The sequence below is a fragment of the Tupaia chinensis genome, unplaced genomic scaffold (genome assembly GCF_000334495.1).
Source record: "Tupaia chinensis unplaced genomic scaffold, TupChi_1.0 Scaffold000704_1, whole genome shotgun sequence".
NCBI lineage: Eukaryota > Metazoa > Chordata > Mammalia > Scandentia > Tupaiidae > Tupaia > Tupaia belangeri.
The window spans coordinates 2,080,928-2,093,954 of NW_006160227.1; the positions used below are offsets into that span (position 1 = coordinate 2,080,928).

The 13,027-nt window shown below is 40.9% G+C and overlaps 1 protein-coding gene across 12 annotated transcripts in view; it reads right to left on the reverse strand.

Annotated features, from left to right (window-relative positions):
* Window positions 1-13,027, reverse strand: part of TMCC1 (transmembrane and coiled-coil domain family 1) — a 201,610-nt gene that overhangs the window by 55,658 nt on the left and 132,925 nt on the right. Inside the window, exon 1 of one of the 12 annotated variants that reach the window (XM_014592478.2) lies at window positions 12,030-12,125. The exons of 9 other annotated variants lie outside the window; for them this stretch is intronic. In XM_014592478.2, coding sequence (XP_014447964.1) covers window positions 12,030-12,053 — 24 coding nt within the window. In that variant the 5' untranslated portion in view covers window positions 12,054-12,125. Of the gene's footprint in view, window positions 1-1,716; window positions 1,870-12,029; window positions 12,126-13,027 lie in introns of those variants that run through there. 2 more of the 12 variants (XM_006160672.3, XM_014592480.2) reach the window with 2 other exon arrangements.

Genomic DNA, 13,027 nt, shown 5'->3' on the forward strand with positions numbered 1-13,027 from the left:
TCAAACTGGAATAAGAAAATAAATAAAGTTAAATAAAATAATTAAAAAAAAAAGAATTTCAGGTGCTAGAGGCAAATACCTAATTTCTGAATATTTTAATCATGGCTTCAATGAGAAAATCTTAATTTATCAGAATCAATGACCAGAGTAGGAAACAGAGAAACAGTTTAATTTACAGTTGTCAACTCAGGTACAAATGATATATTTAAACAAACTTTCTCCACTCTTCTGAGTTGATACAATCACTGAATAAAATTAGGTCAACTGGGGCCAACAGGTGGCGTGGTGGCTAAGGTGCTGGACTTATACGTGGCCAACCATGGTTTGAGCGCTGGACCTAGTGGCTTGCTCTCTCACTTTCTCTCTCTCTCTGATGAGTACATGTGCCTTATCATAAATTAATAACAATGATAAATAATAAATTAAATAAATAATTATTTTAAAAAATGAGGTCTACTAAAAGCATTTAAATTGTTTTATGTCTCCCTTCTCCCCCCTCCCCCTATCAATAATGGAGAAGGAGTTATTCTTTATTTTACTGATCTCCTCCCTCTATGCATTCTTTCCTTCTGACCACTTGAGTTCCACTCTGGGCTAGTATTCTTAATACAGCACAAATAAGCAAACTGATCTTTTATAACCACAGAACAGAGATGTGCTATGTCTTTGAGTCCGAGACACAGTATAAACAACAGAAAAAGAGTATAGACCAAAGGTGCAAATCTGTTAACAAAGTCGGCTTTTAAACGATCAAATCAGTATTAATAGCAAACTACTCAACAGGAAAAATCTGTTTAGATCTTAAACCCAACTGCTCAACAGCAAACAATGTTAACGTACACTAACTTTAGAATCAGGCAAAACTATAGAGAACCTGCTTTGCTTTAACATTTATGTCTTAGAAAATATCAGTGTATCATTTATAAAGTCAACAAAAAAAAAAAACTGTAAAATCAAGCTATAGGTTAAGCTTTCTACTCAAGACTGTGGATGAAATGTGAAAATGTTCGTGTTGCATAAAGCTGGATTGTCTTCCCTCCAGCTTTACCTTAGGGACCCTGTTCTGCCGACCTGGAGACACAGATTTGGCACTAATATTCATGTGTACCGCTTTGCAATTCAGAAGATCATCACATCCTTGGGGAAAATATTTTGAAAATACGTAGCTGAATGATAAGAACCTCTTTTTTTTTTAAAAAATATGACAAATACTTCAAATGGCTCTAAGCCAAATTCCTATTTGTTATGCATGCTTGGCATCTTCAATTTAACCCAAGCGGCTCCCAAGCTGCCAAAGGCAAATGAAACTCTTTTGTTCATTGAAGAAATCCTCGCTTTCTGCTAAGTATTTAGCTGAGAAAGTGAGGGTGACATTTACTCTGCATTGAAGCAGTCTATCACACGGGAGAGGGGACAGTCCAGTATGATCTGAGCATGCCCACACACCACAGAGCACCCTCTGCATTCTGCCCAAACAACTATGGGTAAAATGAACAACCAGAAATCACACAATTATGCTTCTCCATTATTGCAAGCTCTCATGAGTCCGTACTAAAACAGCAAGTGCCCCTGACTGAAATTTACTGCTGAAAAATGCTAAGTTTCAGCAGTTCAGACCATTTCCTGTGTTTGTCTATTCAACCAGCCCCCACTTAAAGCTGTAAAACTATAGGACTGAGGGAAAGATTAAAAAAAAACACAGATACACACACATACACAACATACGGTTTCCGAAGAGAGTGAGGGTTCCATGCTTGTGAGGGAGGAGGAGGAGGAATATGCCGAATAACCCTCCGGTTTCTCCCAGATTTGAACATGCTGTACTGTGGCATGAGGTCAGCAGAGACTGACTCCAGCCCTGTGAGGCTGAATTCTACCCTGACAAAGCAGTATCACTGTAATATGAAGCAAGAGGATCCAGGGCATGTTGGCAGCTGGACAGAGTGGCTGTTCTAGAAAGTAATGGCAATTCCCAAACAAGAGATCTATGCTGTCACATGAGATAATCTTCAGCCTAGTTAAGCAATGAGCACCCAAAATACTTTGAATCCCAAACACAGGCAGCTCAAAATATAAAAAGGAAGGAAAGAACTTTTCCCCTTGAACCTAGTCTGTGTCGTCTAGAGGAAATGAACAAGAAGTGGGAAATTTGAAGAACCACTGTGATTTCTATCACCAATAATTTATGGATTCTGATCTGAGACAAAGTGTGGTCTTTTGTTCCTGGACACTGTGACCTAGCTGAGGAGCCCCAAACATTCTCTGTGATTTTACAATAAAGCAGGGAGAATATCCTGAAAATATATTTTTGGTAATGGACATAAGTCTGAATTAAAGGTATATTTAATCATTTCATTTCTCACATGTACCCAAAAGGCACATCTAATGTACATTTTTTTTAGTTCACCAAGAATGTACATAAACATATCCTTAGAAATTCTTCCTGCAAATAAAAAGAACACTAAAACAAGGACTTAAATAGGAAAGAGAGACAGAACGTGGAATTCCTATCAAAGATAACCCAGCAGTGTAGATATTTTTTTTTTTACATTTTAGGGATTTCTTTCTATTATGAAAGTCCTACTCTAGAACAAGGGTGACCCAATGGCCTTTTTTTCAATGACTTGGGAAATTATGTATTTTCAGATAAAGAAAGACCCCAGAAAGGGCCTTGTCCTGTGGCAATCCTTCCCCAAGTCTACCAGCTAGTCAGAATCATAGGTGCACCCACAGGCACACCCAGGGTGTTCATGTCAACCTGGAATCTGAAGTCTGGGTGTTCTGATACAGTATCATGCTGCAGTGCTCTACCACTTGAGCCATTGTGGCTAGTCTCTAACAGCTGTTTGTTTGTTTTAGTTAACTGATTTAATGACGGGGTACTTTTTTGTTGTCGTTTATTTGTTTATTTATTATTTTCTTTTTTACTTGACCAGAGAGAGAGAAAGAGAGGAGAAAGGGAAAGATAAAGTGAGAAAGCAAGCTGCCAGGTCCAGGACTTGGACCACAGTCAGCCATGTGGGAATCCAGCGCCCTTAACCACCTTGCTACCTGCTGGCCCCCTGACAGGGTACTCTTGAACAGGATCTCACATACTGCGACCTCCCTTCCCTGCCTTGCCAGCCAGGATCATGGCTGTGCATGTACCCCCACATGCTCAGGTCAACCTGGGATCCAAACCCCTGATTTTCTTAGATGGCTTCACGGCTAGGCCTGAAATGTCTTTACTTCACCCTCATTGTTGATGGATATTTGGGCTGGATATAAAATCCTGAGTTGGTAGTTTTTCTTATTCTTTTCTTTCTTACAACACATTAAAAATGTGATTCTACTTCTTTATGGCCTCCAAGGTTTCTATAAGTTTTTGTTTAAGGTTTATTCATTTCTTTTATGAATGAGAGAGAGACAGAGACAGCAGGGTCTTGATGTTGAAATCCATCCCCAGCCTCAGCCAGCCTCAGATCACGGGCATGTATATGCCCACCATACTCCAAGAAATCTTGGTTGTAAACCTGGAACCTTCCCATGTGAGTCAACTTTGAAGAGCATCAATTTTTAGCACTGCACCACCATCTGCCCTCCCCAAGTCTCCAAAATTTCTGATGAGAAATCTGTAGTTGTCTGAAAGGCTGTTTCCCTAAAGTACTGCATTGTTTTCTCTGCTTTGAAATTTTTCTTTGTCATTGATTATCATAATTTTAGTTATGATGTGTCTGGGTGTGAGCTTCTTCGTCTTTATCCTGCTTAGGATATCCTGAGCTTTTTGAATCTATAGGTTATACAGTTTTGTCAAATTTTGGAAGTTTCCACATATTATTCCTTCAAATCAATTTTCCATACTACTTCTTTTCCTTTTTTTTCTAGAACTCCAATGACATGAATATTAAACTTTTATCACTGTCTCACACATATAAATTTTTCTTCATTTCTTTTCAGTATTTTTTTTTCAAAGTTAGATAATTTCTACTTATCTCTTCTCAGGTTCACCCTTTCCTCGACTGTTTTCATTCTATTATTGATCCAGTGAATTCTTTTTTAGTTCTAAAACTCCTATTTGTATTTTTATATCTTTTTTTCCCTGAGAATTTCTGTCTTTCTGTTCAAGTTTTTGCCCTAATTTGCTGGAACACTTTTATAACAGCTGCTCTAGTACCACTGTAAGATAATACTAAGTCCATGGTTATTTTGGCACTGGCATCTTTTGACTGACATTTTGTGTGTGAGTTGATTTTTTTCTCATATGTCAAGTAATTCCTAAAAATTATGTCCTGGACATTTTGAACATTGTTGTGAACTTCTAGGTCATTTTAAACTCCTATGAAGAATTCTGAAATTTTTCATTTCAGTAGCCAAATAACTCAGGTGCATTAAGTCCACACTTTCTGACCAGTCTTTGTGGACTGTGGTTCCAATGTCAGTGAGGTTTCTGATCTTTGCAGTGCTATTTGGACCTCTACTGCTTGCTGGTCTGGACCTCCCAGTAGTCTAACCCATACTTAATTTCTCAAAATCTAGCTATGCTGTTTGGGGTCAGATTTCTGCATGTTCACTGAATGGCTACGTCCAAGAGTTTGTAATAAAATTTAAAGAGTTTATTTCCCAAACCTCCGCTTTTCACAATCTCACAAGTTCTTTCTAGATTTTGGGTTTTACTTTTCCATTAACTAGTAAGAAATCTGGGACTTTTTTTCTGCCATACATTTTTCATGCTAACGCCTGTGTTTACAGGCAAGTGACTAAAGAAGAAAAAAAAAGTAGCAACTGGGGTTCATTTCACTCTTTTAGAACCACAGTTCCTACTGATTAGAGAGAGTTCCCCATGCTCAGAGTTTTAAGCTTCTGCCAGGCCCCAATCTGCGGTCACCACAGGATGGCGTGAGGTTCACAGTACCAGAGAAGAAAAACAAAAACAAAATGTCTGCATTTTCTCTGAGTACTATAATATTCTTTTCCCAATCCTTGAACCAGAACTTAGGACTCCTCCTGGAGTTCTCACTGTTTCCACATTCGTGCCCACTACTGGGATTTAGGCTGTGTTGAAGTCAGGGCTAGGGGTACCATATGGAGACAATTAAAATCAACCCCAGTTCAGTATTACTACAAAATCTCTCTCTCCATTCACTTTTTATGACGTACCCATTGGAATCCTCAAATAGGAGCTCTGTGTCAGCTGTTACAGCTGAATTCAGTGGGACAGACAGTGGGGAGTGTGCTTGTTCCATTTTACACATAAACAGAATCTTAGGCTGTAAATTCTTTTTTTTTTTTTGGAGAGATTTTCACTATAGGGCGCGTGCACTTGCCAGACAGACAGAGACATAGAGACAGAAAGCAAGAAATCATCCCCCGGGGGGGATGGTCATGCCGCAATCCCTTCTCCTCCATTCTCCTCTCGGGATTTTGGGCACGCACGCACACGCGCCCGGCGTGAGTTTTAAGCCACCGGGTCCAGGACGCGAACTGCGGTTGACTACATGGGAGCCCAGTGACATAGCCATTACGCTAACTGCTGGTTCCCAGGCCTGTAAATTCTGAGGTGGTTCGTTATATAGCAATAGATAACTGGAATACAGTCCAACTCAAGAAGCAACCATTTAAGTGCAATACACATAAAGTAATACATTTTATACCCTTGTTCTAGAAAAATCACCATATAATTGTAAGGCTGGGTCCTGCCAGTTCAGAGGTAGACATTTTCTGCTTTCTTACCTTGGCTCCTAAGAAACAGATTCAGTTTCCTTACTGGAGTAATCACAATGCCAACAATGAAAACCATGGAAGCTTCTTACTTATAATGTGGGTTTATTCTGCTATTGGGTATAATCTGTCAGTAAAGTTTTTAATATGTCAATTCTTTCATGCCCTGAATGATCATCTGTCGGAATAGCTAAGAGAGGAAAGAAAATCGAAATGACAAGGATAAATTTGGAAAGTGAAAAATATCCTATGGTGAAATTTTTTTCTTAAAGTTATTCTTATACAGAAATCCCAAGAGAATTTTTTTTTTTTTTTTTTTTTGTTTTTAATACTCTTGAAAAACAGCATTTCAGGACCAGCAGATGGCATAATGGTTATATCACTGGACTCCCAAGTAGTTGACTGCAGTTTGAGTCCTGGGCCTGGAGACTTAAAACTCATGCAGAGTGCATATACAGGCATGTCTGCCCAAATCCGGAGAGGAGAATAGAGGAGAAGGGATTGTGGCATGGCTATCTCCCTAGGGAGTGATTTCTCACTTTCTGTCTTTTTGGCAAGTGCATGCACCCTATAGCAAAAATCTCTCTAAAAAAAAAAGAAAAAGAAAAACAGTATTTCACCAGCAAGCAGCATTTCTTTGAGAATAACCCAGCAACCTATTCTCATAACTAAGCACTGATTTTTCCCAAGGGAACATCTAGTATGTCAATCAGTCCCACTGGCTTTCATAAGCTTTGCTCAACATAAGCTAATCACTATGACGAAACCATAGATACCATTTCATACCCAGACAGGCAGAAGTTTAAAGTGTCTGTAAAGATGTGGGGCAACAGGAACTTTCACACACTACTGATGAAAATTAAAACTGGCATAATCAGCCTGAAAAGGAACTTGGCAGTATCTAGTTATTAGATGATATAGATGATATATCTATAGCATCATTGAAGATGAGTCTACTGTACAACTCAGTAATTCTATTCCTAGGTATATGTATTTACATGAGGAGAGACATTCAAGAGTATTCACTGCAGTAGTAGTTATGAAACAGCAAACTATTATAAATAGATTAGAAATAATCTATATACTCATTAATAGGAGAATCAATCTATAAATTGTGGCATATCCATGAAACAGAATATTACATAAAAATTAAATATATCAGAACTACATGCATCCATTTAACTAAATTTTAAAAGCATGACAGAGTGAAGAAAGTTATAAAAATGTTATATATAGATTTACTTAAAATGTAAATGAGAATCATTTACATAAAATTTAAAGCCATATGAAAGAATACTGTGTTATATATGTATGCATGTATGTATAAGTAATAAATATTTATGTTAGTTAAAACACTAAGTTCAGTATAGCAGTTGTCTTCAGTAAAAGGCAATGAATGAAAGAATGTATACAAAGAAGAAACTCTCCTGGAAGCAAATACAGTAAAATACTAAGTATGAAAAGTTTTGTAACAATCTTGAGGTATTTGTTATATTATCTTCTTTATTTTTCTGTTTAAAGTATAACACAAAAAGTAAATAAAAAATGAGAACATATATACCTGTTACATGGTCAGCATGCTAATGAAAGACTATTCTGACAATGCATTGTCACATGTATACCCTGTATACACATGTATACCCACATGCAGCCAAAAGCAAAAACTAAAACAGAAAGTGTTTAAGAAGGTTGAAAGAGGAACCAGCAGGTGGCATGGTAGTTGAGGTGCTGGACTCCCAAAAAGTCAACTGTAGTAGTTCAAGTCCTGGACCTGGCGGCTTTAAATTCACACCAGGCACGTGTGTGTGCGTGCCCAAAATCCCAGGAGGAGAAAGGAGAAAGGACTGCATAGCCATCCACCCTAGGAGGTGATTCCTCACTTTCCTGCTCACTGTCTCTCTCTCTAGTGAGCATACACACTCTATGGCACAAATCTGAAAGGGGTGGGGGAGAAGGCAGATGAGAGAATCAGGGACTATGATGATATGTGTGTGCACATTTCAAAAGTTTGCCTGTAAGAGAGCAAGTGCATATGAGTACATGTGAGAGAGCTGATGGCTGGCTTCTGTCCCGTCCCAGGTTAAGGCTTTCGAGCCTCAGATAATGAGAGCTATAGCTATAGAAGCTCTCATAGGGAGCCCTTTTCCCAGGGTCATCTGCTACAGTACACTACAGCAGGTTTACTGGCGTGTGCTGCAGCCCGGCAGTGATTCCACTCCAAGCTGAGAACATGGCAGAAGCTTGCCTACCGTATAGGGGATGCTCTTGGAACCCTAAGTAGGGCTCAAAGACTTGCTCTGACCTATAGGCCTTAAGCAGTGCACTCTGGTCAGAGTAGAAGGAGAAGTTTTACTCTTTCTGTACTACCCTCTTCCTCTGGCTCTGACACGACTTGCAGAAGAGAGTAAAGGATCTATCTTTCTAACCTTACAAATGACCCAGAAGTCTGTTGGGCCACCCGGGATGAGGCTATGGATATATGACAGAAAACTCTGAGCAGGTGACATACTCCAAGATCACTATGTTCGCTTGACATCTATGGGCACAAACGCCAATGGATTCTACTGACTCATCTCCACCTACAACTGGCAGGACACAGCTGTATCCCCTATGAAGCCTGTCGGAATACTTACACTATAGTCAGCCAGAAGAATAAGGACTGCAGCAGTAATTCCATCACACAACTGTCTAATACTTTCATTATTCATTCCTTCATGCTAGCCATACAGTGTTAAGAAAAACAGGCAGCTGGATCCCACATGACTGACTGCATGGCTCAAGTCTAGACCCGGCAAGTTAAATAACATACCAGGCACGGGTGTGTGCATGCCTAAAATCCCAAAAGAAAAATGGAGAAGGGACTGCAGTGTGACCATCCACCCCGGGGGAGTGCTTTTTCACTTTCATTTTCTCTTCTCTCTGGCCAGCACATGCACATATGGAATTTTTTTTTTCCTTTGAGAGGTTTTTCACTATAGGGCGCGTGAGCTCGCCAGACAGACAGAGAGAGACATAGAGACAGAAAGCGAGAAATCACCCCCCCCTGGGTCACGCCGCAATCCCTTCTCCTCCATTCTCCTCTTGGGATCTTGGGCACGCACGCACACGCACCCGGCGTGAGTTTTAAGCCACCGGGTTCAGGACGCGAACCGCGGTCAACTACGTGGGAGTCCAGCGACATAGCCATTACGCTAACTGCTGGTTCCCTGGAATTTTTTTTTTACAAAGGAATGCATACACACACACACACACACACACATATCTGTAGATGCGAGAAATTATAGTTTTAATAAACACTGGCTGCAAAATGCATATGGGGCATATATACCCAGAGACCACTTACAATAATAGTTCCATTGCCAGCAAGGGTCAAAGTCCCAAGATTACAAATCACTGGCCTATGATTCTTATGATTTAGTGCAGGAAAAAGTATTTAAGCTCCAGAAATGTGCTTCTTTCTTAAAAGAAAATCTTTCCAATGTTGACAATTGCTTTCTCAGTTCCAATGCTATACATTTCAAAAGGCACATCTCCAGTTAACTACCACATTAATTAGGAATATTGAGACCTGGGATGGACCTCTGTATATTATTATACACTTCTCTTCCAACACTAGTTAATAATACATAGTATATCTTCTAAAAAGAAATCTGAGAAGACTTAAAAAATTACATATTAAAAAACTTAGCGTAAACCACAACTACAGAAAATGAAAGACATGTTGAGGACGGGGTGGGGAAGGTCATTGAACTAGAAACGAACTAAGGCTAGTTACTAAAATGGAATTAATGTTGAGTCTGCTTGCAAAGCAAAAATGGAGATATAATTGTTTAATTGTATTTTCTCACTAAGTGTTAAAAAAGAGTTTAGGAAGGGCCAGGCAGTGGTGCAAGAGAAAAGCAACTGGACTCACACACGAAAGGCCCTGGGTTTACATCTGAGGGCCCCCTCAGCATGCCAGGCAGATACGTTTCAGGCCAGCTGAAACCAAGGATGGATCGGGGCCTGTTGAGGGTGCCCCATCTCTCTCTCTCTCACGGAAGAAATAATAAACTTTTTTTCAAAAGTGCTTAAATATTTATCAGCACGCTTAACTGGAGGAGAAGTCTGCATGTGGATTCTTTTGTATTATTATTTTTTACTTTAGGATTTTTGTCTTAGGGTGCATGGGCTTGCTGGAGAGAAAATGGGAGGGAAAGTGAGAAATCACTCCTCAGAGGGGAGGGCCACATCTCAATCCCTTCTCCTCTATTCTCCTCCTAGGATTTTGGACACGCATATACACATGCCCAGCATGACTTTCCAGTCACTAAATCAGGAACTTGAATAGCGGTGGGCCACGTGCGAGTCCAGCCGCCTTAACCACCACGCCATATGCTGGCACCCCATGTGGACTTCTATATAAGAAAAACTAACAAAATATTTAACAAGGCTTTTGGAAAAGATGGAAAAAATATCCTCTGTAGATGATTCTCGTATTTATCTCTAATAAAAATCTAGGGCTTATTATAAAAATCATAGTTTAGTGAGTGAGTTTCTGAATAAACTAACCTAAACACTGTTTAGGTCTGTAGCTTTCTGATAATATGACTTGATGCTGGGAGAGGGAGACTCTAAGTGATAGGTCAGTAGCCATATCCCTTAGTGTATATTGCCAAATATCACAAACCTTATCTGGGTTAAATTTTTTTCTTCTAAATGAACTGTTAGAGGGTTCGTGCACTGGCCAGAGGGAGGGAGGGAGGGAGGAAGAGGGAGGGGGAGAGAGAGAGAGAGTGCACGAGCACCTCCAATGGGACATGATCACACCACGATCCCTTTCCCTCCACTTCTCCATCCCACCAGGATTCTGGACACGCATGCACACATGCCAGTGTGTTTTTTCAAGCCACCAGGGTCAGATTTGGACCTCAGTCAGCCCTGTGGGATCCAGGCTCCCATGTGCAGTGCTTACCTGCTGCCCTCTGGGGCCAGCCCTAACCTGGGTTTCTGACAGAAGTTGGTCAGCACACAATACAAGGTTGAGCTCGTTGGGAAACTCCTTGGCGATTGCCAGCTTATAACCTCCACATAGTAAGAGCCCAAGAATTTCCCCTGCTATTTTAGTTTCCTTTCACACAAAGCAGGTTAAATGCCCTGTTGTATGAAGCAGTGAAAGGAGGAAAAATTCTGGAAATGTAGGAATCTTTTATTTTTTTTTTGAGAGGTTTTTGCTATAGGGTGTGTGTGCACACCAGAGAGACAGAGAGACAGAAAGCAAGAAATCACCCCCCAGGGGGCATGGCCACCCCGCAATCCCTTTTCCTCCGTTCTCCGCTCGGGATCTGAGGCACATACGCACATGCACCTGGCGTGAGTTTAAGCTACCGGGTCTGGGACTCGAACCGTGGTTGACTACATGGGAGTCCAGCAACATACCATAATGCTAACTGCTGGTCCCTGTAGGCAGTCTTAACAGCCTAATTTCAGATTCCCTGAACTCAGACACTGCTTAGAGGAAGGGTAAACTAGACTTGAGAATCAGTTTGTTTCCCTCTTACTGCTCCTCATCATTTATAACACATACACACACCCCACTGTGCATGCAAAACTAACACACAGTATTAGCTTTCTATCGAATAATGTTTCTCAAGCCAATTGTCCTTTCTTCTGAATCCCAGTCCTGCCATTTCTAAGAAGCAGGGCAGTATAATGAAAACAGCTCAAGCCTGTGATCTCTGAGACTTCTTTATCTTCAAATGCTTCAGACTGCCTTGCGCAGAGCCTGGCTCACCGTATGCCAGCTACCTTTGCTCTTCCACGCATCTATCTCAGACTTCTGAGTACTAATCACCACAGATTTCTGTGCAGAAAGCAAACGTTTACTAATCAGAAGTGGAGTTCAAAGTTCTCTGCCTCCCCTGTGCCAGCTGACGACATCTCTAACAGCAAAACTCCATCAAAGAGGAGCATGTCTACTGCTTAATAATAGTAACTGCAGCAGCAGCAGCAGCAACATGGTAATACAAACTAAACCAAGGACTAGAAACTACTCTGCCCTTTCCTTGTATGTGTTCTTTCTGTATGACTGTTATTTTTCCCAAATAATGAGAGCTCTCAACTCAACCAGGAAAAGCTGAGACACGTGCAAGGGTTCAGGGCCCAGAGCTGTGAAGCAATCGGATGCTCAGGTCCATGACATTTGGAAATTAACCACAGGCCCTTGAATAGCGGGATGAGAAGGATCTTCAGAGAGCATGAATATGATGATTAATTCTAAGAAATGACCTCCTCACAGTGCTAAAAGCTGCCCGTCTCCACAAGCTGTCGTCTGTTTGGCCCCTTGTACTCACCTCTGCTCCCCACTGTGACTCCATCACCTCACTGATCTCTGCCTTTCCTTTGACTCTGGGAGAAAATCTTAAGGACTGCTGCACACACACGGACAGACAGTTGTGTGACTGTGCTCCATGACATCTGGCTCTTCTGGGACTGATGAGTGAAGCAAATGGCATATACCTTTGACCTTATTAACATGTGGCACGGTTCCACCTCTCCTCTGAGATCACCAACCACAGGACTCACCCCTTGGGAATTACATCGAAGGCTTTCGTATGTCTAATAATTTTAATCTGATGGCTACTACCCTGGCCCCTCCCCACCCTCCACCCACCAGGATCAACCTTCCAAGCCATGGTAGTATAAACACACCAGGCAGAGCTTCACTGATGACTGACTGGATACTCACTAGTGTATTCGTTTTTTCATCATCCAAACAAGGACACAGCATTCTTGGGAACTGTTCTGCTATCAGCTGCTGCTGCTGCTGCCACACCGAATACCTCCCGAATGTACCACATGTGTATGGCTCTTTACAAAAGCTCTTTAATGATCTGACATCTCCATTTTACAAAAAATGAGACTGAGGCTTACAGGAATCCTGTGAATGATTGGGCCTCAGTAAATGTTAGCTACCGGTGTGAAGGTTAAGTGTCCTATACAAAGTCACACACCTAATGTAGATCGGAACTCGGGACTCAGCGACTCTTCACTAACATTCTTTCTATTACCTTGCCACTTGGTTCACCACTGTTAATTCTGTGCTTCTGTGCTTACTGGAGGAAATAAAATTATAAATTACATTCCTTATGTTTGATCTCTGCCTTAACCAAGTTATTTTTTTCTTTATTGGCTTTACTTTTTAAAATTACTTTATTGAACTTTATTTATTTTAATTTGATCAGAGAGGAACAGAGTGAGAAAGAGAGAGAGGGAAAGTGAGAAAGCAAGCTGCCAGGTCTGGGATGCATACCGTGGTCGGCCATGTGGAGTCCAGTGCCCTTAACCACCA